At 27.9% G+C, this 27,548-nt stretch overlaps 2 protein-coding genes and 1 pseudogene across 2 annotated transcripts; all 3 read right to left on the bottom strand.

The window, feature by feature from the left end:
• Positions 1-1,718: 1,718 nt before the first annotated feature.
• Positions 1,719-3,499, bottom strand: LOC108562379 (4-coumarate--CoA ligase 1-like). Its single transcript, XM_017920687.1, has 5 exons — positions 3,407-3,499; positions 3,149-3,356; positions 2,784-3,096; positions 1,890-2,734; positions 1,719-1,831 (listed from the first exon to the last, which is right to left on the bottom strand). Exons 1-5 carry the CDS (start codon positions 3,497-3,499, stop codon positions 1,719-1,721), a joined length of 1,572 nt encoding a protein of 523 aa, XP_017776176.1.
• Positions 3,500-4,000: 501 nt separating this feature from the next.
• On the bottom strand, positions 4,001-6,306 carry LOC108562383 (luciferin 4-monooxygenase-like). The gene is made up of 5 exons (XM_017920693.1): positions 6,157-6,306; positions 5,622-5,829; positions 5,257-5,566; positions 4,363-5,204; positions 4,001-4,301 (listed from the first exon to the last, which is right to left on the bottom strand). Exons 1-5 carry the CDS (start codon positions 6,247-6,249, stop codon positions 4,189-4,191), a joined length of 1,566 nt encoding a protein of 521 aa, XP_017776182.1. The 5' UTR covers positions 6,250-6,306; the 3' UTR covers positions 4,001-4,188.
• A 3,678-nt stretch (positions 6,307-9,984) lies between these two features.
• LOC108562385 lies at positions 9,985-11,448 on the bottom strand (annotated as a pseudogene).
• Positions 11,449-27,548: the final 16,100 nt, after the last annotated feature.

Consider the following 27,548-nt stretch of genomic DNA (forward strand, 5'->3'; position numbering starts at 1 on the left):
TTGTAAAATCTAGTTTTAGAATAATTACAAAATTTCATATAAAAAGAAATATATTTTATAAAAATATATATTTTTTTTTGTTACTCAAGTATTTATTTATGTAACAAATTAAAAATGATCAGTAATTAATTTATATACAATTTGTATATAATTGTCTACTTTTTTTAGTTATAAAATTTATAAACTTAATCTTAAATTGCTTGGGACGCATGTGGACATTCTCTATCACTTTAAAACTTTTCCATCTAAGCCTATGTATTTTCACGTTTCACTCTTTCACATGTCACATGCTCCCTAGTGATTTGTGTAGCCTGAAAAGCCAATCCCACGAGGAAAAGCTTATTCACTTCTTGTCTTTTTAAGAGATCTATAAAATATTCTTGTTATTTCAACTAAAATCATTCAGTTTTGAATGTAGACATTTTCTAAATATTTAATACTTTCTTTAAGAAAATGATTAATGAAATTATCAAAAATGTTTTACTAATCTTGAGAAATACAGTGTAAAATTTATTAAAAATGAAACCTTATAACGAATACGCATATTAAATTAAAAAGATCAAATTCCATGTCGCAGTAATTTTAGAGAAAAGCCAGTACTTTGAAGACTCTTAGCCGACAGAAAAATATATGACAGATATGAAATTAGAGAGAGAAATGGAAAGTCTCACTAATGCGCCTATTCAACGACTGTTTCCTTTTCCTGAAATGAAACCTTAGTTACATGTCATTTAACGTCAATTTAGTGAAGGATATATTGTGACCTTATTTTTTTTCTCATTTCGTATCCAACATCATCATCCATAACCATAACCATTATCAACAGAAAAATATGAATTTATACAAAATGTGATTTTATCCAATGAAAATTTAATAATACTTAAGTATTTTGTTACAAAAATGATGAATAAAACATTGAAATTGAATAAAATTTGAACTTTTTATTTTGTTCCAGACTTTCGTATATAATTTTTATTTGTGATTTAACAAAATGTATTAAATATTATAATTGAACAGATATTGTGATATAATAATCATAAATAAATATATATTTTATTCATCATGGAAGAAAATATATTACAATGTGATTTTATACTGAAATAATATTTTAAATACATTTATTATTATAAAACTTTTGAAAACTACGTCAAGAGGGATTTGTTTATGCAAGTTGTATGGAAACTTTGCAATGCAGTTTATCATTTTAAACTTTTTAATTAAATTCCATTAGCATAATGTGGTCATGTAGAAGCGTTATACTTGATTTGCCATCAGTTCTTTAATTGTATTTTATGTAAAAAAATATATAATGTAGAAAAAAACTGTATTTTGTCGGGCTAAGAAACGTTTAGATCTGTCATAGAAAGTAAGAAATGTTGGTCTTAGACATCTCGATCGATAAGACAGTTCAAAAAGTTGGCTAAATCCCCAGCCAAAAGACGTTTTAAGGGGATTAAAAGCGAAAAGTGCAGCGTCGGGCGCATTATTGAGAAATGCCAAAGTTCGTAATCTCCTCACTAATTAGTGCCCATAATTAATTGAAAGTGATTTATTTTACTACTAAAAATAAATATATTTACTCAATATTATTAAACTAATTTACAGTAAAACTACGATTCTCCAACAATTCCCATACAAATACATTTTATTATATCTTTTATAAAAAAAACATTAATACATCTTTCTTTATGTAAATTATTGTTAATACGAAATATGTATTAAGAAACCAATAACCTTAGGTTTTTTCGTAGAATTTTACCAGATTCAGTTTTTGGGATTTCTTCTAAGAATCTTACTCCGCCATGGATCTGTTTTTCGTTTGAAACATGTACTGAAATAAGTAAATGTTAATTGTAGTCTGCATCTCTGAATATAACTATTATTAATACATGCAACGTGATCTTTGATATCCTGCTCACTAACATCGCAGTTAAGTTGCTTTACAACGAAGGCTATAGGTAATTCTCCAGCAATTTCATCTGGTTTTCCAACAACAGCACAATCGGAAACACCCGGATGTGAGTTTATAATATCTTCCAGTTCAGCTGGAGCCACCTGAAAACCTTTATGTTTGATCAGCTCCTTCAGCCGATCGATGACGTAAAAGTAACCATCTTCATCGTAGTATCCCAAATCCCCAGTCATAAGGAAACTATTATCGTTGAACATCATTGAAGTTGCAGCAGAATTATTAAGGTATCCCTTCATAATAAACTTCCCTTTAAAACACAACTCTCCAGGTTGATTGGGACCCAAAGCCGTGTTCCCGTTTAAATCTTTCACCATCCCCAATAAACCAGGAATTAAGATGCCAACGCATCCTGCTTTTTTATGTCCAGAAGTATCATTTGGAAATGCAGTTACCACTCCTGACATCTCGGTCATACCATAAAGCTGTTGAATAGTCACGTTCAATTTCTTATTCAGAGTATCTTGAACATCGCCTGCTAAAGGCGCTGCGCATGAGAAAACTGCTTTAACACTGCTTAGATTGTAATTGTCGGTGATTGAACTTTTGACCAAGAGCGTAGCAATAGGCGGAACGATAAATAAAACTGTAGCTTTATAAGATTCAATCAGTTTCAAGTAAGTATCTTTCTTGAATTTGGTCATCACAACGTTGACAATACCAGTTAAGAGAGTGTTCACAAAAATAATGATTCCGTACAGATGGTAAAAAGGGCAAACAGCGATGCTGACGTCATCCACATCGCAGGATATGAACCTTGGTATACTAATTACAACAATTAATTACATCAAATAATTTCATTTAAATTACATACCCATAAAAATTAATCAAATTTGTCAAATTTTCGTGAGTCATCTCGACGGCTTTCGAAGTTCCCGTGGTTCCAGATGAATTCATAATAAGAGCTACCTGTTCTTTAGGTTCAATCGTAACAGGAGAAAAATCTATAAACTCTTCTTCAGCATTAAAAATCTCTTTCAAATTGACACAATTGACAATATTGGTAGAGTTAATAATGATGTGGATTAGATTGAACTTTTCTTTGATTAACGATATTATAGGATACGTGAAATCGTAAGTGAATATTACCATAGGTTTGCTCATACCAAGGAATCGTTCAAATTCAACTGAAATATAAGCATTTTATATTTCAATATGTTTATGTAAAGAAAATCTTACAAATTGTGCTTTTGGGGTTGATGCAATGCAGCGCAATCCCATTGAATAGACAGGCCATGAAAATAATGGGATAATGTATGTTATTGTCCATACATATTGCTGCAATATCGTCCTTTTTAAAATCCATTTCTGTGAGGACTTTGGATAATTTTATTGATTTTCTTAGAAGATCATTAAACGAAATAGATTCTCCTGAATTTGCATCTATCTTTAATTGTTAATTCAAAAAACATATATAGATTGAAATGTTGTACTCACGAACGCTGTCCTATTTCCAAATAGTTTGCAGTTATCAATGATTGTTTGAACGAAGGTTTTCTTGTGATCAAAAACTTCCATAGATGCAATCATCTTAATGCCCTGAAAATAACTTATTGGAATCTAATGTAGTAAATTTATAGAGATTCAGTTTCATGTTTACTAACGTGTAATTATAATTTAAATGTAATAATAATAATTTAATTCAGTTTATTACGTTATATTTCTTATTAATATGTATATTTAATTACTATATTTAGCACATTTACCATTCATTAAAATTATTGTATAATAATGTTTATTACTTTTGCATCTTAATATCTGGTATATTTCTTTAAAATTATCCCAGTTGATTTTTAATGAAAGGTTTATTTAGGTAAAGTTAAATTAGGTTAGAGAGTGTAGATTATTTATTGTTATTATAAAATTTACTAAGCTACAAGTAGATGCTTCGTAGAGTCTCGAATGTTCAGTTGTGTTTATTTTTTTAATTTAAAAATATAACATTACAGTTTGAAAATGTTAAAACAAATTGAGCAAAATGAAAATAAACTACACAAAATTATTAGTTTTATGCTAATTGTATGACGTTTCAAAATCTAAAATTTTATTATTCTAAAATATCAATATACACCACATGGATAACACAAGTAGAGGTCAAGGAACAAGTAAAACAGATTATATAATACAATGACAATTTAACATGGATTTAGTAATTCTTAAGCCCTGGGCATCTATTATTTATTAAAATTATTGGTGCATTTTGTCAATCATTTTTGTCACTAGATTATATATTTTTTTAATTCTTTTCGTAGAATTTTTCCGGAAGCTGATTTAGGTATTTCGTCTACAAAGATGACGCCACCATGAAGTTGTTTGTCGATTGAAACGTGTTCTGTAAAAAGCAAAATTGTATTATATTGTCGTGTTACGTAAAGTGTATTTCGACGAATTACTAGCAACATAGTCAATGATTTGTTGTTCGTTGATGTGGAAATTGGACTTTGTGACGATCAATGCCATCGCAAGTTCACCGCTGTTTTCATCGGGTTTTCCGATAACTGCACAATCCGCAATGCAGTCGTGAGAATTAATGATATCTTCCAGTTCCGTCGGCGACACCTGATACGCTTTGTACTTGATCAACTCCTTCATTCTGTCCATAACGAAGAAGTAGCCATTCTCATCGTAGTAACCTATATCCCCGGTGCGAAGCACTTTATCGTCATCTAAAATTGAAGCGTTGGCCGCAGCATTGTTCAAATAACCTTTCATTACGAAATTGCCCTTGAAGCAAATTTCACCGTTCTGATACGGTCCAAGAATCTCATCCGTCTCCACATCTTTGATCATACCAATTACACCTGGACACAATTTTCCGATGCATCCGCCTAACTCTTCTATTGATACAATAGGCATGATGGCAACAATACCTGACAGTTCTGTCATACCGAACACCTGTTGCACGGTGACGTTTAAACGTTTGCTCACCATATTCTTGATTTCAATTCCCAAAGCCGCGGCGCCGCAGATGATTGATTTCAAACAATCCAATTTGTAATTGTCGACTAACGGACTTTTGGCTAAAAATATCGCAATTGGCGGGACCAACCACAATTTGGTCACGTGGTACGTTTCGATCAGCTCCAAGTAACGTTCCCTTCTGAACTTTGACATTACAACTGACAAAGTTCCTGTCAATAAAGTAGACACAAATACGATGAAGCCGTAAAGATGGTAGAAAGGGCATATAGAGATGCCAACATCATTCGAATTTAATTCGATGAATTTAGATGACCTTTAAAAATTAACAATTAGTGAATTAAATCTCAATAATATTGAATACTCACCCAACGTATCCGATAATATATTTCAAATTGTCGTGAGTTATTTGCACAGCCTTTGGAAGTCCCGTCGTTCCCGAAGAGTTCATAATCACAGCCACATGTTCCATAGGATCTATGTCTTCTGGTTGAGCTTCTTCTAAGATGTTTAGCTCCAACAATTCCATTAGACTTATACAATCCACGCGTTTAGTCACGTTGATTTGTGATTTTATAAAAGTCAATTTCTCTCGAATCAACTTGATCATTTCATACGTTGATTCGCTACTGAATATGAGCCTGGGTTTGCTCATTCCAAGAAGATGTTCCAACTCATCTAACCAATTTTAAGTCAACACTAAGACATTAAGAAACAAACTGAAAATACTTACATAATGTACTTTTATTATTGATACAATTTAATATGATCCCGCTGTAAAGACACGCCACAAAAATAATTGGATAATAGATGTTGTTCTCCACGCATATCGCAACAATATCACCTTTTCTAATCCCTATTTCTCCAAATATATTTGATAATTTCTTCGCTTTATGCAGAAGATATTCGAAGGTGATTATTTCTTTTGTTTCTGCATCAATCTAGATTAAATAATTAAAATTAATTTAAAATTTTTGTTGTAAGCTGAAATTTATGTTAAAGGTATAAAAAATCTTGAAATACAATTAAAAGTCACTTCTATCGAAAATTAATTGTACATTCATTGCAATACCTCGGATAGTGCGGTTTTTTTAATATCCCGGACTGTTTCAAATAAAGGAAAAATACAATTATTTTTGTAAAAAAAAATTATTTTGTGTATTATTTTTTTAGAATTTATTTTTATTTTGCTTTAGTGAATCTGGTCTGATCGCACTCTGCGAGGTATTGCTATATTTATAGGATACAATTAATAATAGTGAACTTACAAAAGCTGGTCTACTTCCAAATAGTGTGCATTTCTTAATAATAACTTGTAGAAATGTTTGATTTTCATCAAATTCGAATTCGGATTTTATCATTCTGATTGTAAACTTGATTTTTGTTTTTGAAAAAACTTTTGCGCCTACCACAATTGTCGATCAATTCGTGATTAAGAAATAGTAGAATGTTTACAATACTTTTATACGTGAATTGGTTTTCTTCCACTAATTGATAATATAAATTAAATTAAATAGAAATATGTTCTTGCTAATGTAATTGTTGTGTCCACTTAAAAAAAGGTGTCATGTTTAATCATTAATAAATATAAACTTCAACAAATAAAATAAAACTATGTATTTGTAATGGGATAAACATAACTAACGGATTATTGATTTAATTGCGATTTTCTGTTTTTGAATAATATTTACAAAAAGATATAAACAAAAAATTGTAAAGAAAATAACATAAAACTACATTTATAAAATATTAAAATAATATATTCCAATAAACAGTAAATTTTATTTTAGTTTTTTTTTGGTAAACTTTTTCGTTTTACCATTCATTTCTTCCTTTACAAATTTGTTGGCTGGCTGTCGTCTTGTAGGTTAATAGTCATTAGTATATTGCGGCACTAAATAAGCACAGAAGTTATACTAGAAGTAGAAAATAACATTAAAGAAATTAGAAATTAAGTTATCCAGGTGGTTTAGGTTTGGAATAGGATTTTAAAAGATGTTAGAAATGTATAAAATGAAAAACTTATTAGCAACGAGGAAAATTAAAAGAAAAGAAGATTTAAGAAGATTTTTAAATGACATTCAAAGCATTTTATTTATTGAAAACGATCTTAATTTATGAAGAAGTTCTGTTATTAAGCAATCAGTTTTAAATGCAATAAGTCAGTGTAAATGAAAGAGAAAAACAGTACAAACAATGAACACGACCCACTTGCACCTAAAAAAATTATATAAAAGGGGGAATAATGGGTATGTGTTAAAAATGTTAAAAAAACCATCCCGTCTGTCATTAATTTTTCTGCGACTCCCCCCCTTTGGTGGTCACGACCCACACTTTGAGAATCACTGCATTAGACTCATGTTATTAAATTTGATTTTACTTGGTATGTAAATTAAATATTAAATATTGGCCAAACATCAATACATAAGAAAAAAAAAGTACATTCTATACATATAAATAAATTCTAACATAAAATTAAAAAATATATATATTAATACGCTGGCCAAAGGGCTAACGACCGAGTACTTTCGAAAAATTATTTTTACGAAGATTCAGGATACGTATTCAGGATATAGCAATTTTATCTCTAAAAACAAAGTTTCACTTTACGTAGTAATTTCGTGGAAGCATTCTGTTGGTTAATTGACGAAATTATAATTGTAAGTTTCTAATGTATTTTTAAACAAAAAACAACTTGAATATACTATAGATTTATAAAGACTATGAAAAGTTATAGTTTTCTTTGGACTGTAAGATGGTTCCTGCAAAAGAAAACTATTAAGACAATTCCATAATTAATGCTTTCATTTTGTTGTACTCAATAGAAAATTAATTGCATGAATTTAATTAAAATTTAATTTAATTTAAAAAAAAAGTTAATAGTTAAACATTGCAGGAAGTAACAAAACTTTGTACTAATATATATTAATATGTTACCAAAGATTGGGTTCCTCTTCTACAAAAATGTCAATGGTTAGATCTCATTATACCGACATTATGTAAAGTTTCCATTTGCGAACAATATGTAATAGAAATAATTAATTTACAATTGTTTTTAATACTTAATTTTAAATTTTTATTAGCGCAATTTTAATCAGAGATCGAATCTTATTTTCTACTTGGCGGACTTTCAAAATGTTTATAGTAAAGACGTCAAGATTATTCATACTTATTAAGGCAAATTGCTTGAAGGATGATAATTAAATTTTTTTATTTCAATGATTACCACCTCCTGTTTTAGGTCAAAAAAAACTCTTAAAAAGGTCGAAGGGCTAACCTGTATATTATAAATATTGGGTATACTATTGTTTTATTTATATTTTATAATATGTATAAATAATATATATTTTTTTATGTCCTATAATATTATTCACAATCTGTTCATCAATGTGAACATTGAGTAAATTTAAGATCGCGGTTGACAATAAATGGATAATCTTTCCTGGTGGATAGTTACCATTATGATGATTAGATTTTAATTTGTTGATTGGCTGTCATTTTGTAGGTTAATTCCACTATTTCCTTTGACTGTGAATCTACTGCTATCCTTAACACTGTCATTGTCCATCGACTTGGCTGAAGGTCCATATGCTGAACCTCATTCATTTTACTGTCCATCTGTGATGAATGATGGCCCTATTGCTGCAAGCACCGAGAGGGCTTACAAAGGGTCTGACTTGACCAGGATTCGAACCGGCGCCCATGAAAATGTGGTTATTTGAGTATATATTTGTGGTTATTTCAATTAAACAATGATTGCATCAGAGGTAGATACGGTATTCACGAATTTATCTACACAATGTTGTTCTTTCATCTGTGGAGTTTCATCCATCGCTTTTACTACAAATACACAGTATGCAATTCTCTCATTGTTTCCTTTTTCATTATATAATACCTGTGCAGTAAATACCAGCTGTGAATACGGAATGCTAAGTTTTGTGGGAAATAACTTGAATATATGTCATGTAGAATAATACGTTTATTAATTTGTGATTCTTAAATACTTCATAGTTTATTTGCTCTAATTCAGGTGTCGGAAAACCGGAGTAAATTACCCCATATCTGATAAAATAGAAATATTTGAGAAAATAAGTACGTTTATCAATTAAAAATCCATATATCTATGAAAAATATTAGAAATCACAAACCAAATATATTTTGGGTAATAGATAAATAAAGTTGATTGATATTAAATGAATGTAATTTAAAAAATCTAATTTTTATTATCATTGCAACACTGTTAAAAAAATGATGGAAATTTTTCTATAAATTTTCTTCGAAATCCTCAATATTTCATGTTACATATATATTTGTTCTTACAAATTCAGACATTAATTCCAGCTTTGTGAGAAATAATAATATTATTTATTTTTAAATGAATGATAAATTGCATTCAATACAATTCAATTTTATGTTCTGACCATCAATTATTGCTGACATATATCGATTAGAAATATTTTCATTGGAATTTGATGAAGAAAAATATATTTGTCTTTTACAAGAATTGAAAAAAGGTACTTATTTTAACATTTATCTTATTTATTTTGTGATCGTTTAATAATTGCAGCTATGAATCAATAGAACGCTTCTTTCATATAAGAAAAATAGAATTGATATTTTGTTACAAATATGGGCAATTTTGTCCGGCGCATCCACGATTTATTTGAAACGCTTTTATTGTAGACAGATCATTTATTTTATTTGAAATCTTTAATAGCACCCATAAAACATCACATTATTTAATGTCGATGTTAAAATAATAATGTTAGAGGAAAATACAAAAATAAATCGCTATTAAAAATAAAAAAGCAAAATGTAAGTTCAACTTACATTTACCCACTATTTCCGGGAAATGTATACACTTACCCAAAGACGTCGGTAAATATTCATATAGGTAAATAAAATATATAAGTTATGTCAAGCCAAAAAACAACTAATCACACAAACACAGAATTATTTTATTTATTTCTTTACAATTTTACATATTCAAAACTAACCTAACCTTGATATACAACAACAGTATCTCGTATTTTTTTTTTCAACTTTTACCAGTACGTAGGTAGATCTAAACATTTAGCGGTAAAAGTAGGTACAAGATCTGTAAATGTACAGATTTACCGGAAAATGTATACATATACCGATTGTGTACTTTCACCGTAACATATACATAAAATACTGCATCTATTAAAAATAATTAATTATCTTAACATATTAATTTCCCAAGTTCTTTTCGTAGAATTTTTCCGGCTGCCGATTTCGGTATTTCATCTATAAATGTGACCCCTCCGTGAAGTTGTTTATAATTTGAAACGTGTTCTGTGAAAGAGAAGCAATTTTATATTATTTATTTTATCTACATTATTATATATACTTACCAGCAACATAATCAATGATATCTTGTTCAATGACGTTACAATTTGACTTTTTAACAACGAATGCCATCGCAACTTCACCGCTTTTTTCATCCGGTTTTCCAATGACTGCGCAATCGACGACGCTTTCATGAGAATTGATGATATCCTCCAATTCAGCAGGAGCGATCTGATACGCTTTGCTCTTGATCATATCCTTCAATCTATCCATAACGAAGAAGTAACCGTTTTCATCGTAGTAACCTAAATCACCGGTGCGAAGAAAGTTGTGCTCATCCATAATTGAAGCAGTTGCCTCCGGATTATCCAAATATCCTTTCATGATAAAGTTGCCTTTGAAGCAGAGTTCACCATTTTTGTAAGGTCCTAAGACTTCATCGGTTTCCACATCTCTGATCAGACTAACAACACCTGGACATACAACACCGACGCATCCAGTCACCTTGTGAGCGGTTGCGCTGGGAACGACGGTAACGATACCTGACATCTCTGTCATACCGTACAGTTGTTGAACTATGACATTTAACCGTTTGCTTACCAATGTTTTCACGTCGATTCCCAAGGGCGCGCCAGCGCAATAAACAAATTTCAAACTATCCATGTTGTAATCGTCAACTAACGGACTTTTGGCCAAAAAGATTACAATTGGTGGCACAAGCCACAATTTAGTGGCCTGGTAAGTTTCAATAAGCGCCAAATAACGCTCCTTTTAAACTTGATATTACCACTGACATCATTCCTGACAATAAAGTGGATACCATACTGATAAATCCGTATATATGGTAGAAAGGGCATACCGAGATGGTGATATCATCAACATTTAAATCAATAAATTTAGTTGAACTTAAAATTTAACAATTACATAATAAATTCTCGATAATATTAAATACTTACGCAACGTATCCAATTATATATTTCAAATTATTGTGAGTTAATTGGGCCGCCTTTGGAAGCCCCGTTGTACCTGAAGTGTTCATAATCAAAGCCACTTGTTCCATCGGATTTACATCTACTGGTTGAGCTTCTACCAAAACATTTATCTCGAACAAGTCCATCAGACTATTACAATCTTCGCGTTTAGTCAAGTTTATTTGGGATTCTATAAAATCTAATTTCTCTCTAATCAACGTGACCATTTCAAACGTTGATTCGCTGCTGATTATAAGTTTGGGTTTGCTTATACCAAGAAGATTTTCCAATTCATCTAAAATATTTATAATTTATATTGAAATATTGCAAATAAATTAAAATAATCAGATCAAACAAACTTTAGTAATAACAATTAGTAAATAATAAAAAAAAATACTTACAGGAAGTACTCTTATTATTGATACAATTCAATGCAATCCCACTATAAAGACAAGCCATAAATATAATTGGGTAATAAATATTATTCTCGTGCAAATTGCTACAAATCTCCTTTCCTAATCCCAATTTCTGCAAATATTTTGGATAACCTTTTGGTTTTATGCAGAATATCCTCGAATGTTATTGTTTCTTTAGTCTCTGCATCAATCTAGATCATAAATTAAAGTCTAATTAATTCTTCCAAATAGACGAAATTGCATGTGAAATATCTTTAGTATAATGTTAATAAAGCGGTTCACGTAATTTAAGTTTAATAATATAAAGATCAAAATAAAAACTTACATAAGCTCTTCTATTTCCAAACAATTTGCATTTTTCGAGAATAACTTGCAGGAATGTCTGATGATCTTCTAAATGGTCTTCTGATTGTATCATTATGATAATTATATATAGGACTAGTTCTTTGTCTTTACAGTTGAATCTATTCAATGGTTGATCGATTCGGGAATAACATGTTTTGTGCACGTTGGCTTATTTTATAAATGGCACAAAATTATCATGTAAATTACAACACTACTTTGTCATAATGATTTTATATACATATATTAATAGTGATATGCCTAATATATTTGTTATGTCCATATAATGAATGTCAATATTTTGGATTTTTATTACACAAAATTATAAATAAGCTTATGTCTCACGACAGTGACAAAATGTAAATCCTATTGAATTATATAAAATAATAATGCAGGTAATCGGATTTTTCAATATGTTTAAAGCCGGACTAATCGAGGATCCAAAATGTATACAAAACTAAACCGCACAAAGAAAATACTTGATATAAAAATATACATTTTTTGTACTAATTTTTTAGAATATATTTTTATTTTCAATTCAAATAAGTTGAAAAACACGGGAATATAGTGAATCCGGACTATGCGAGGTACTGTTGTATATTTATTTAGATTAATATGTATTTTTTGAAGATAGATCAAGAAAAATGTAGCAAATAAGAAGGTATAGAAAATATTATTTTGACAGTCTGGAAAAGGCATAGAGTAAAACGATTATCCTTGGTAATTTTATTATAAATTCTATAAATTAAAGGAAATCATAAAATTAATTATTTTATTCTAATGTTTTAATATATCTTTTTATATCTCTTTATTAACTGCAATATTATTTTAATTATATAATAAAAATATGAAACGCAAATATATTTAACACGATACAAAACATAATTGGTTGGTTAACATGAGCGGTTAATTTAATTTTTATATTGTTTTTATCGAATAAAGCGGCTCGAACATAAATAATGTAGACTTATTTTTGATAGCTTATAGATTTATGTATATTATATTTGGATTAGAAGGTTATATTTGTTTACGTTGTATTATGTCATAAATGATTACTTCATTCTGTTATTTTTGTTTTATCATTATCGTAATCAGCTAATAGCTTGTAACTCAGCAGTAATGATCAATCAATATGTGTTATACGATACACCTTATCAACCACAAAACGTGAATTAGATTTATATAAAGCTACTATTGATAGTAAGAAGTAATAGGGCGGAAATACCTATAGTAAATGGCCAAATTACAATTAATAGTTGTTACCTAATTGAAAACATTATTAATATTTTAAGAATACAATTGCTAGTATTTTTATTCTGAATATATTGATAATAACATGTTTCTACAAGGATTCTAAGATAATTAAAACTGTTAGAAAAAGTAAGAAGTTATGTTAATTTTTAAATTAATACATAATGTAAACACTTACATGAATACATATTCTAAATTTACAGATATTTAATTAGCAAAGATTATATAGCGTTCGATGTTTTATTTTTAATAGTGACAAATGTTAATACAAATTAAAGCGCTGAAACATTTACATACTTAAATAAAAAAAAAAGTTAATAAAAATTAGGAAATTATTTCAAAATATTTTTGTCTGAATCACATATTTTCATGGGCACGAAAATAATGAATTTTACATATTTACATTCAATAACAAAATAATAAAAATCTTGATGACAATTATTTTAAAAAAAAATATTTCGATTTATATATAAAAAAATATTGTATTTCATTGCTGTTTCTTGGAATAAATAATGTCTAGCTTAGCTAAAAAAGTTTCTCGTTAATACAAATTTATAATAAGTACTTCTTCAAGTAACCACAAAATATGGCGAACACTTTTCAAGTAATCAACAAGTACTTAACGTAGTATTAATTCTAAAGTTTAATTTTATAAAGTAGTAAATATCCTAATATTAATTTCTTAAAAAAAAAAAAATGAACGAAACAATTTTAAAAGTTTTAATTTGCAGTTCATACATCAATAAATATATTTTTTGAAAAATTTAAATTTTCAAATATGTTTTTTTTTATTTCTAAACAATATACAAGTGTGTCTCTAATTATTTCTGTAATTTATTGTGACTTAGGGTCTAAAGGTAGGGAAATATTTTTTCCAAAAATCGTCCCATAAACTTGGGGTTCGTATATACGTCTTATGGTCCAAAAAATACGGTAAAATAGTTTCCTAGATATAAGAAAATACTGAAATACAGACTAAAAATTAAGAAGCTTGAAAATATTGCAATCTAAATATTAAATGAAGTAAGATAAACATGATATTTCTTTCATATTTTATAGTAAATATATTTTTTTAATAATAATAATATTTATTGGGAACAACGCTCCACGGTGCAATGATGTTCGAGAATTTCGAGGAGACCGGATCGAACCGTGTAGAGACGGTTGAGGTCTCTAGTGGAGAAGAGTTTTAGAAATTTTTGGTGCGGGTCCAGAACCATGAAAGGAATACGGCCAGAAGGCCGGTAGAGAAGAAGGAGGCAGTATTTGAGTTTTTTCTCTCAGGAAAAGGAAGTGGCGCCCAGAACCTTCCCACGTCAGGGACTCACGTCGGGCGTAGAAGATTTGTTAATTTGTATTTGGTACGCGAACACATCCGTCGTGTTACAATATTGATAAATGCAACAAAATAAGAGAATAATGAAATGCAAAAGAAAATGAAGAAACTTCTAAATATTAGAATTATCTGGCAGAAAAATCATCGGTCGATAACGTTTTGATCCAAATGAAGACCAATAAAAATCGGTAAATATAAACAATATTATAAATATATAAATAGTGAAATAATAATAAATTCATCAAAATTTTAATTATATTTCACGCAATTTGTGAAATAGTACTATGTAATATGTTGATAAACTAATAGGAGAATAATGAAATGCGGAAGGAAAATGTTGTCGATACAATCACGATATTCAATTGAATATTATCGATATGAGGTGCGTGCGAAAATGAAATTGACACAGGATTCAATTTAATTCGGGTCCTGTTCCCACTTTCCAGAATAATCTGTTTAACAAACCAGCAATCGACGAGCGGAATGTTAATATTTAATTTGAAACTCAAATTGCTCCACGAATTGCATTATAAACTTAATTCAATCTGTTTCGCACGCGAACACGATTTGGACAAATAACTTTTGATTAGCTTCATATATAATAATAATATTGGGTTTGCGGTGACCGCATTATGATGGACACAACACAACTTGACAACAAGATTGCTAAAAAAATTCTAAATAACTAAGTACACTTCAATTGCAGGAAAAGAATTAATGATTCTATAAAAAAAATAATCGTGAAGTCAATAAAGTTGTTTTTAGAACTGACTACACAATTAGTTCAGTAGTTTCAATGTTCTTAAAATTGTGAACATGTTTATAACCTACTTGGCTATTCCATGTAAAATTAATAACACAACCATTATTTAAATGCAATTAAACAAAAAATTATTCATATACAAACCTAGTACAGCGAGAGCTTAACGAGTTTAATCCGTTCCAAAATTTCCGAATTTTTACTCGTATAGTGAAACATATTTAAAAATAGATATAATATGTGTCCGGGACTTTTCTTCTCATCGTCACTCGTTATGCTCGTTAAACGAAATTTCACTGTATTATGAAGTAGATTTTTTCTTCTTTACCAAAACAAAAAAATGCAAATGTATTTATTTTCATGTTTCTGGATACAACACAATTTACCAACTTCTTCGTAGTTCCAGAATATGAAAATAACTAAGAACACATCGTTTACAGAAAGAATTGTAACTATTGGGTTGTTCGGAAAGTTTTTGTCGATTTTCGCTAAGTGACATTAGCTATGCTAATTATTAAAAACAATTGACTTGTATACATATTATGAAAGGTGGCATTTCAACAGTCTTTAGAAAAAAGTTTGTGTCGGATCAAATGATTTGTGTCAGTTTAGTACCTTCTTGAAGATGGAACTCCACCTACAGTATTCACCAGACAGTTTCCGATTTACAATTCCATTAACTGCAAGAACTGATGAAAAGTTGAAATATTTAAGTTGCGTGAAAGGTAAAGAAAAGTTTATAGATCAAAATAGTGTACACATAATTAAAAATGTTTATATAAAAGTTTTGATTCGCATTTTTTGGGAAAAATCGGCGCGAACTTTCCGGATATAATAAAATTTTTAATGTGTGAATTTAGAAGCAGTTATAATTATGCATATACTATGAGGTTCTTCGATCGTATGCAATGTGTAAATATACTTAGTGTTAAGACTAATTAAACATCTCCGTTCCACTTGATTTATCATTCTGTTTGTACTAAGTTCGTATTACATTTACCCTTTTAATTATGCATTTATGTGTTTATTCATTCATGTCCATTTACTTACAATTATTTAATTATAGTAATAATATAAAAAATATCATCCTCTACATCAATTTAATCAAATTATAATTAGTTGTTTTCATTTTGAATTACAATTTAATGACTTAATGACTTAATTAGTACATAATTTCTTTTTAACACCAATAATTATAATTCACTACAAAATTTGTTGACTCTAAATATACTATTTATAATAATATTAAATTAACTAACTGTTTTTTTTATTATATACATAAACAATACAAATGCAACGGCTTTCATTAGATAATAAATTAAATTTTAAATGAATAAAATAAATTTTATTTTTTTATATTAGTACATAAGTCATCCATTCTTTTCTGAATGATTTAAAGTTTATTTCTTTTACAATTAATTACTTATATTAATTATTTCAATGATTTTTATTACAAATATGAACAAAGTGTATTTTTTGTGTGTAATTAAGACAATAATAAAGACGAATACATTGAATTGCTGTCTGTTTAATTTATTGGAGTGGAACACACTCCGAAATAGCTCGAAGGCTGTCATTAATGCAGCGTGGGATTAAAGCTGATTACATTACGTAATCTGCGAACATCTGCATAAATCCTAAAAATAAATGTTGCAATTATTACATTCCATCCACATATAAATCTACCAGAAATAAAATAATAATTTTGCATTTCATTAAATAACATTTTTTTAATTTTTTTTATATGATTAACATGAATTGGAATTATATTAAATATTAAAACAAAATAAAAATAGAAATTTAGTTTCTTTCACTATAGTGAATCCGGACTATGCGAGGTATTGCTGCTAAATAATAAATTACATTTCTCTTGACATAAAATTATACATATTTTCTAATCTAAGTATAATTTTGTTTCAATAAGAACAATTTTAAATGATGCTAAATTTGCAGCAACATTCTTGTATTCTCTAATAGCAATTTAAGAATGCTTAGGGACAAAATAATATAAAGTACAAAACATTTCAAGATGTGCTTCTCTTTTCCTGTCGGATATTCACGAAAACTCTAGTATTAAGTTTACCCGACTGAAGTTATTTAGACTCATTTCGCTCGGAATCACAGTTGGTTTTATTCTATTCCATTTAATAAACAGATTACCAGTCTCCGGATTCGAACACGGAAAGCATGTAACTTAACCACGGACAACGAGCTATTGATCTGTTCTTGTCTGCAACAACCACAATCACAAATTCTATTACTTTTATCCGCGTATCTCTTTTGAAAGAAACAACTTATTTTTAACTTACTACAAAGTATAACATGAGTCTTACATTTTATATATTAATAATTACATTCTATAACTTAATGTATTTATTTTTATTTAATAATAATTTATATTGTAATACATAAATAAAGTGAATGCATATACTGTTTTTTTCTCACTGGGTGCGTCTTATACAGTGCTTTATGTATTTGTTTTCAAATTTCGGGCCATAAAATTGCGTCTTATACATGGAAACGTTTTATACTTGGGGAAATAGGTAAATAAAATCATAATACAACAACAAAAATTAAACCGTTATAATGAGCAATTGATCATTTATTTCTATTTTAACACTGATATGTAATATCATATAAATATTAATTTAAGCATGATAATTATAATGACAAAAAATTGATAAAAAAACATAGTATAAATTAATATATTAACTAAAAAATACATATAATTCAAAATGTTTATCTTTGCAATTCGAATTCCTTCATTAATATTCAATGTCCTGTTTAAAAACTTGGATTGCCAGGAATGCATCTCTACTTTTCCACCAGTATGGATTTCTCTTTGCATTCAAGAAATGCTGACGGAAGTACTTGATAGTGGTCGTCGTGACCGATGTCCGACAAAAAAAACAGATCTTAGTAAATCCGATCCGCATCCACTATTATAGTGGTTCACTATTGTGCTTTTCACGTTCGAAGGAAAAATTCAAAGCTCCTTTAAATCTGCTTTCCTTGCGGGGTTTCAATGATGTAACAGGAAATCAAAATTTCACTCAATGCATGTATTTAAAAAAATTCAAATACATGCATTTGTTTCTGCTTTATATAAATATGATGTTCATTTCAATAAGTAATATGGAATTTCAGGATAGTTCTGATAATCAGTTCCGACAATATGCCAAAAAAAGTGAACTACACAAAAAAAAAGTCTTTAGACTTTGTAGAAGACAAAGAAATTAAAGACAAAAAAAATGTTATTAGTCAAAAATATTGTAAACGTTTTTTTTTTGTGAAAATGATCATAATTTAGCTTTTCATTTTCTTTATGATCTAAGTACATTCCTAGCTTCATCTGCCTTAACCCTTCCTTTATAACCTTAACATAGGTAAAATGAAAAAAATAAAATTTTTCTTTGGATTTCAATATTATTTTATAAACTTATTTAATGGTATTCTGCTACACATTTTTTTCTTTTTGTTACAACATAAAAAATAACCCATACAAAAGTGACAAGTATTACTTGAATGTAGGTTTGTACTCACTTGGTGTTTCCGATTGCAAAACAACATCATTTGTATACAATATGATCAGTTGAAAACGCTTAGAGAACTTACAAATGCTCCACTAATTAGAACATGGATCAGTATGTTAACATCAGCTTTGTGAAGGAAGATAAGGCCAGGACGAAATACCAACACCAACCTGAAGACCACACAAATCAACTAGCCACAGAGCTGATGAACACAGAATATATCCAAGAAGACTAAAGAGGTTTAAGCCACAAGATCTCCCAAACCGATTAGTATCAACTAAATAATATAGTGTGTGTGTGTGCTTGTGGACAAAATATGTAAACTATATGTGAAGATTGGTTGCTGAATTAAATCTTTAATTCTCATTATTTATTTATTGCTTTTGTTAATTAAGCTATCAATCAACCTTATTGTCTTATAAAACAGATTGCTGTAATAAAAAATTATTGAAAAAAAAATATTTACAAAGAAACTTAACCTCTAAATTCTGATCATATTTTAACCTCCGAAAACGAAGAAATTCGTTAATAATATTAATTTTCAACCATATTAGAATTATAGAAACTTTGATATTAAATGTATTTTAATCTTGATATAATTGTAAAAAAAATCAATTTTTTATGTTTTTTTTAATTGATTTAAAAGTCTACTATATTAAATAAACCAAAAATTGATATAAAAAGTTGTATTTTTATATACCTTTACAAAAAAAAACTATTATGTCTGTACTCTTTATATGTATTCATTAAATATTGCATTACTTAATACTGAACAGAAAAGGAGGATTATAGCGAAAAACCTGTCGAGAGTGACGCATGCTTTAAAAAAATCTTTTAAACTTTTTTTTTACAGGAATTATGTCCCTTTCAGCAGAGCCGCGTACCACGGTTTCCTTTTCTATAAAAGGCAATTCCGTTAAAGGAACTGAAATTTTATTGAGCTACAACGATTGAGGGGTCGGAAAGGTTTGGCGAGCGGGAGAGAAGGACGAAGATCCTAAAGAGGCATTATTGTATGTGCCTGTTCGATGGGGCCCAGTGGACTGCAGTTCGTTAAAAGGGTAAAAACCCTCTTTCATGATGTTTACTTTCACTTTCTCGTGCGGTCCTCAATTGAATTTTACCACAAGCATGATAATACTTTACGAAATGACATTTTAATTATATTATAATCAGTTTTCTCTTCCCGCACAATGCGAAACGCCGTTTTCGTTCAAAATGTAATGTAACATCCTTTGTCCAATTTATATCGCTATAGTATATTGGACCCTTACATTAATTACCCCATTAATGTCGGCCAATGGAAATTTCCTCCAGATTGTAGATCTCCATTGAATAATATACTATACGTGTGTATACACCAATTGCTCATTATAAATCTTTTACCATAATTGCATTCTGTTAACTGTAATAATTCCTGTCCAAGTTAGAGACAATATTCGTTGTAAAGTTCAAATGTTACGATTAGTTCTAGTTTGATTGGTTTCAATTCTTAGGTTAGTTAAATCTTGCAGGCGTAGACTTGAAATGTTTAATCCTTGTTATGTAATTATGTTTTGAAGTAATTTGAATGATGAATCTATGGTATTTACTTCGAATCATTTTTTTAATTAATCTTCCAATTCACTCATTTGCACCTTTATTTTTGCTGAAAAATTTACGAAAATGCAAAATTTTACCTATTTTAAATTGAGTTTTAACAATAATACCACAATGTTATTTTCTGCAGTATCTCATATTTATTAACAGATAGCATATATACAATTTTTAAACCTACCATAAACCTTATATAAAAAAATGGCGCCAAATTTAAATTTGGCATTTTGACATTATTTTGACAAATTTGACATTACAGAAATTATCACTCTTATAAATATCACAATTTTATACAATCTTTCGTCTAATTCAAAGCGCTTTTTACAATCTTACATCCATTCATTAATATTATCATTTATATTTCTATTTTGTTTTGCATTTTACTTAAATAATTGTACAGTAATGTGATTTTCATAATAAAATCAATAAAACCAAGTCGTGGTCATAAATCAATGTTCTATCCATGTGTTCATTATGAGAATGGAGTATCGAGTTTAAAGAATTTATCAAGTACCAAATTATAGGTGTTTCGAGGTTTTAATGTATAAATTGCTGAGATTATATTATATTATTTATATTTGTGTGTATATTTTTTGTAATAAGCAATATTATTATTAATATTTATAAGGAATGATATAAGTCTAAAGAATATAATACGAAATGATTAACTTCAGTCTCAAAACCATATAAATATTTGTAAAGCAAAGTAACATAAGAAGGTAATAAATAAAGGTTTATATATATTCTCCTTTTATTTCTTTGTGAAAGGCTTATAAATACTTATTACCCAAAAAAGCTCACAGATTACATTTTTATCTTTTTAGAGAATAATGTCTACCGCTTATCCTTCTCATTTTGTATAATGTATTTATTACGTTTTACATTTATAAAAATGTAGGTATGAAAAGATAAACATAAACATAGGAAGAAAAAAATTAGTTGATATTAATAGTAATATTTTTTACTAGATTTTTAAATAATATATAGCAAATAAAAGTGAATTATCCGGACATAACGAAATATTTTAAATTAACATTGTAAGCGACAAAACTTTTTTATTCAAATCATATTGATTCTTTGCAGATCCTTCTATATTCAATCATTTTTTTCTTTTATCTTACAAAATATATTGAGTTTTCTTCAAAGCCACTTTCCGGCATTCCCTCTTCGTATAAATTATCACGATAATTTAATTATAGTTCGAGATAAGAATTCCTTTATTACTTCAGAGCTCTACGCGACAAGATTTCAATATTTAATTCATATTTTTTCATTAACTCTTATGCGATTCATAAGACTTTAGATATATTATTTCAGTAAAAAAAATAATTAAAATCAAACAAAGTTTTTTTTATCACATCATTACTGTATTACGTAAAATACTTCAACATTAAAACTTTTGATATTTATAAGATCAGAATTACTTCAACTTGTTTTTATTTAATTAAATTATTATTAAAAAAAATAAATCTATTGAGAATTTAAATTTAATTTAATATATTTTTTTAAAATTTATTAATAAAGCAATCTATTATCAATCTTTACAAATTAGTTAATAAGAGAGAGAAAATAAATGGACATAATGAAGAGATTTTCATATTTATGAGAAAAGAATAGCACTAAGTATAGATGTGTAAGCAATGTATAAGATGTAATTGAGGTTTCAATCAAACTATTTTTTCCCTTCATCCGCGCAACTTGGTCCTTCGTCTAAACCACTATCGAACTATAATTTCCTGTCTTCATTAAGAAGATGTGTATCTTGCAATAACGATCCATCTAATAGTAAACTATATTGCACTTTGTGGTTTCGACCCACGCAAATAACTAGACCATCTTGCAGAATTCGAATGGTCAGTATTAATGGTTCGATGCTCAATCTTATAATTCATGCCAGTTCTCACCCAATTCCGAACATCGATTACCAAAAATTATCATCAAATTTCATCAGTTGATTACTTTACTTCACGAATTAATTTCGATTTTTTAATTTATTACAGAATTATTCTTGTATAATTTATAAAAGTTGATTACCCGCACTATGCGATTTAAATATGTATTTGGAGCCGGACTAATCGAGGAACTAAATAGATACAAAAATAGTCTTGACTGTATAAAAAGAAAAATCATATTTAAGTATAAAAAAAACTAATTTTGTGTTGAGTTAAAATTTAGTTTGTTTTGATTTTTAAACCGTATTATAGCGAATCCAGACTAATCAAAGCCGCACTGTTCAAGGTGTTCCTATGTTTGATATGATTTTATGAATTGTGATGTTGATGTTTAGATTTTCATTTACAAGTAGGTGCTAAATGTGTTTCACCTGTTCCATTTTGGATGGGACAAAGTGAAACTATTATGTAAACATTTGTTAAGTCAAATACAGTATGGTGACAAATATTATCCAGAGCAATTTGAATAATAAACACGTGTATTATGAACAGAGCCGTTGCATCCGAGTCCAATCGATTTTATGAATACATTCGTATGTAAAATAATGATAACGTTTCATATGCATATTTGATACAACTATTATTCATCCGACGGTGGTCATTACAGATTATATTTTCTAATTTATATATGCAAAAAATAAAAGAAAATTAATCTTGATTTATATAAAAATTTAATCATTTTTTAAAAATATTGAAAAATAAATTCGTATATTATAATTGTTTTTATATGAAGATTGAAAAATCTGTTTATAAATTAATATTTGTATAATTTGTTACATATTTATATCAGTAATTTTGAATGGCAATTAAGATGATGTAAATCATAAATATGTAATTGTTAAGTGCGAGATTTTTCAAAACGAAGTTTGTTATATTGGATTAATCTTAGTAAGTTTGTTTTAAAACCAAAAAGACACTATATTTTAGGTGCAAAAAGTCCAAAACTTTATCTTCAAAAATAAACATTTACAGTATGCAATGATTTCTCTGAATTATTCAGGATATACCAATAAGTATGTAAAGATGAAAATCTATTGTTTAAGATTTTTTGTTGAAATGTAAATATGAAAATTTTTAGTACAAGAATTTGTAAAACTTTCATTAAAAACAAATATAATTACAATTTCCTATATAAAGCTTGATTTACTTTATAATATATTGAAATCTAAACACGAAAATCTTTACAGGAAAATTAGTAAAATTCTCATTAAAATATTTCTAAAACCAATAGTGTTTTCTGTACAATTCATGAAATTTCCATGCAGAAAATACATACAAAGCTGCGTTGAATTATTTTCTATATGAATGCTTACTGAATCTATAGTATTTTCTGCATTTTGCTGCATGCAAATGAGTACAATGAGTATAAATCAGTGAACATTCATTTCTTCTTCGTTGCAATAAATCCAAGATTTTTAGTTCATTCAGTATGCAGCTTTGTGAGCGGCACAATGGTATATTGTTCTTTTGAGGAAATGCTTTCAATCGATTCTCAGTTTATAACAGTCATAAGAAACTTCCTCTTACTGCAACGATCTTTTCATTGTAATTTCTCACATAGATCATTATGAAAGTTTCTCTATCACCGAATTCACTCAACTGCAACGAGCATTTCTTGTTTTCGTTCTGAATTGCTTCTAAACTCATCATCATTTCTCACTACACATAATTTATTTGTATACTAAATAACGCATTCTTTCTTACCTTTTTTTGAATTATTGCTCTTAACAATTAACAACATTTTACCTATGAGAATACTTCATTTTCATTTTAATTTTTTTAACAATTTATTTTGGAAATATTAAGACGACGTTTTTCTAACCATTTTTTAATAATTACACTTTTAATAAGACAATTAGTAATGTAAATGCAACAAAAAATTTAATTAAAAACAAAACATTTTTTATTCAGCAATGAAATAATTTAACTTCATAATAATATTTGAAGCAAGGTGGAAGAGCTATTACATAAACTTTTTCCGACGAACATTTTCATTAAACCGCAGGATAAAAAATGTCGAGCGCATGGAATACTAACATTTAATGAAATAAAAACAAAATGAGTTGTATATATTATCAAATGTTTGTACAATTTGTGTATAATAAAATATTGTATAAAACATTAAAAAAAAACAATTTATTAAAAACGCAAACAACTAATAAATTATATTTGAACACGTCTAGCGGCGACAAACTGCGTTTTGCTTGAATATTGATAGAACAATTTTACCGATTTACATAAAATGTTTGTCATGTGCATTTATTAGATTTTTTTTATACATTTTCCACGTTTTATGCATCTATATTTTGTCAATGCAATCATTTCTAGTGGCTTTATATCAACAATTCATAACTATTTTTTTATCGAATATTTGTTGACGTTTATAAATTGGTTTTTCAGCACAATAAAAAACATGTTTAGAAGTAAATAATTCATTTAAATAATTGTGTTTTTCTTGTTAGTCTTTATTGAAAATTAACAAACGTGTATAATGTATACATGAAACAAATTTCTTTAATAATAATTAAATATAAATTCTATTGTTTCTACTATTTTTTTCGTTATTAATTGATTCTCTAATATATTTTTTGATAGTTTTAATACATAACATTTAATAATAAAAAAAATAGTTCAGAAATAAAAAAGTTCTCAATTAACATAACCTAATATGAGATTTTTGTTATAACATAACCTCACTTAACCTAACCTCAATCAACTAACACCAAACTAAACTAAATCTACCTAACATCGATCAATCAACCTTTCTGTTGTGGACGTTTTGCATAGAAAAGTATTCAAACGTCCAAACCTAAAATAACCTAACCCAACAAAACAATTAGTTTATAATGTAACCAAATTTACGCTCTAACATATAATGAAGTACTGATTTCTTTTTTTTAATCCAGTAATTTGTTGTATACTATTTAATTCAGATTCAGTGCATTTAGTTTTATGAAGATTTCTCTATTCTTTATTTAAAACGAAGTTACGTTTATTAGCATCAAGAGAAGTGCCACGCTATCACGCTATCTTATTTTCAAATACTTGTCGTAATTCCCCTATCACGCTAACATTCCTGCGCTTCCCTCGTATCTTCTTTTCATTTATATTATGTCTTGATTAAATCTGTCGGTCTCCACTTCCCTCAAGTCACTTCCAGATTCCACGGAAGTTGCAAAGGTGAAAAGTACACGTACTTCCCTATGCTTCATAAGTTTAATTATATCCATTAACTAAACACACAAGTTTTAATTATATATCCAATTAACATGTTCATTTATCTTTTAGTTTATTTAAATACGAAAAGTATGTTTATATACGAATTATACATAAAAAATTAATCAGTGTTTGAAACCACACTTATTGATGACTTTAAAACCGTATAAAAATAAAGTACTATTAAGCTATTATTAGTACTATTTGTGTATTTTTTTTTCGAATTTATTTTTATTATTTTATATTAAAATTTAGTTTGTCTAAACTAATTTTCAATCCGTACTATAGTGAATCAACACAGATCAAAGCTTACAAGTTATTGCTCTATTAAACAGATACAAAATATAATTGTGTCATTAATTTATTACTATAATTTTATATTTATTTAAATACGTGTCTTATAATTCTTAAATTACCTTTCTAAAAAATGAAATGGTTGTAAAAACCATGAAAATTTAAAGAAATGTCGGCAGCAAAAGATGATTTTTTTTTAACAAAAGATGTTTTATTAGTAAATGGAATGTCTGAGATCTAAGCGCACGAATAATAATTGAGTTTGAATGAACCGAAGACTCGAGGCGTGATTGAAACTAAGGCATCATTTGATTTCCCATATGTTCCTAATTAAGTTCTAAAATCCTCGATATTAAAGCCAAAATCCTTCCACATTAATTCGATTTATTTGACACATATATCTCGTTTAATAAAATTAATTTTCCAAATTTGTGTCATTACAGTTATATTCTTTTTAATTGATCAAATATCATTTTAAAACGGAAATTATCATTGAAAATAATAGATTTTTTTATACTATAAAAATGAAAAATTTCGTGACGATGTTATTTTTGCATCTTTTACAAGAAATTTTATAATCATTCAAATTTTTCAATAAAAATGTTTAATAAAAATTATATATTATAGTCTTTTGATTCGTTGGCAATAAAAAAAACAAACAATTCAACGCAAAGACATTAAAACAATAGGTATCTTTTGGAAATTTTGAGTAATTAGTTCTTTTCATCTCGATTAGTTCCGGATTAATCGAGGATTCAAATCGCATAAAAATATACTGCACAAAAAGGGAAATAAGTGTATAAACCGCAAATTCTTAAACAAAATAATATAAATCTTTTGGGTTATTAAAAATAAAATAATCACCTTAATGTAGAAAAAAACTCATTTTTTAATAATTTGTTAAAAATCATTGAGGTATTTCGATTTATTGTAAAGTAACTATTTAACAAAAAAATAGAACAGAATTTTAACACTGTTGAAATTACAATAACTTCAATGTAAAGAGTATAAATATCTCATTATCTAAACAATGCAAATGTTTAAATAAAATCATATATATTTCTTCGTTTGTTGGAAATAAGATATTTTATAAATTTTAATTTTAACACAGTTTAATCCAAATCATAATATTATTATTATACAATTTTTGAGGTCAGTTTTTATAATTGAATTATAGTTTACATTTTGCGGTCCAATTCGATTTTCCTCTTAAAATATTTATCCAAAATTTAAGCGAAGTGAAACATAAAGTTTACTGTTCATTTCACCCCCAAAAGGACGTTGATGTTAACACATCCTGTCCAAACTTGGAGAACATGAGACAAGCTCGACTATGTCACCCGTCGTCCTACAAATACTCACGTCTCTTTCTACCACGTAAACATAAAATAAATGCATTTCATCCAGATTAATTTAATTTACTAGACTATAACTGATGTTTAAATAAAATTAAACAAAGTGGACATTTTTCTATATGTTCCTGTTCTATAGATTTCAAGTTAAATGGATTTCAAACAAACCTCAGATTAAATTAATTTTGGAATGTGCCTCTGAACATCTTATTCCGAACTACCAGCATCTCTTACTTGCTTTCTTTTGCAACATAATGTGCTTATGCAAGATCCACATAGAGTATGGATTATTCTAAGTGACTCCAAACATGGTATAAAATTGAAGTACATC

Source organism: Nicrophorus vespilloides, unplaced genomic scaffold (genome assembly GCF_001412225.1).
Source record: "Nicrophorus vespilloides isolate i.1.1-1 unplaced genomic scaffold, Nicve_v1.0, whole genome shotgun sequence".
Lineage (NCBI taxonomy): Eukaryota > Metazoa > Arthropoda > Insecta > Coleoptera > Silphidae > Nicrophorus > Nicrophorus vespilloides.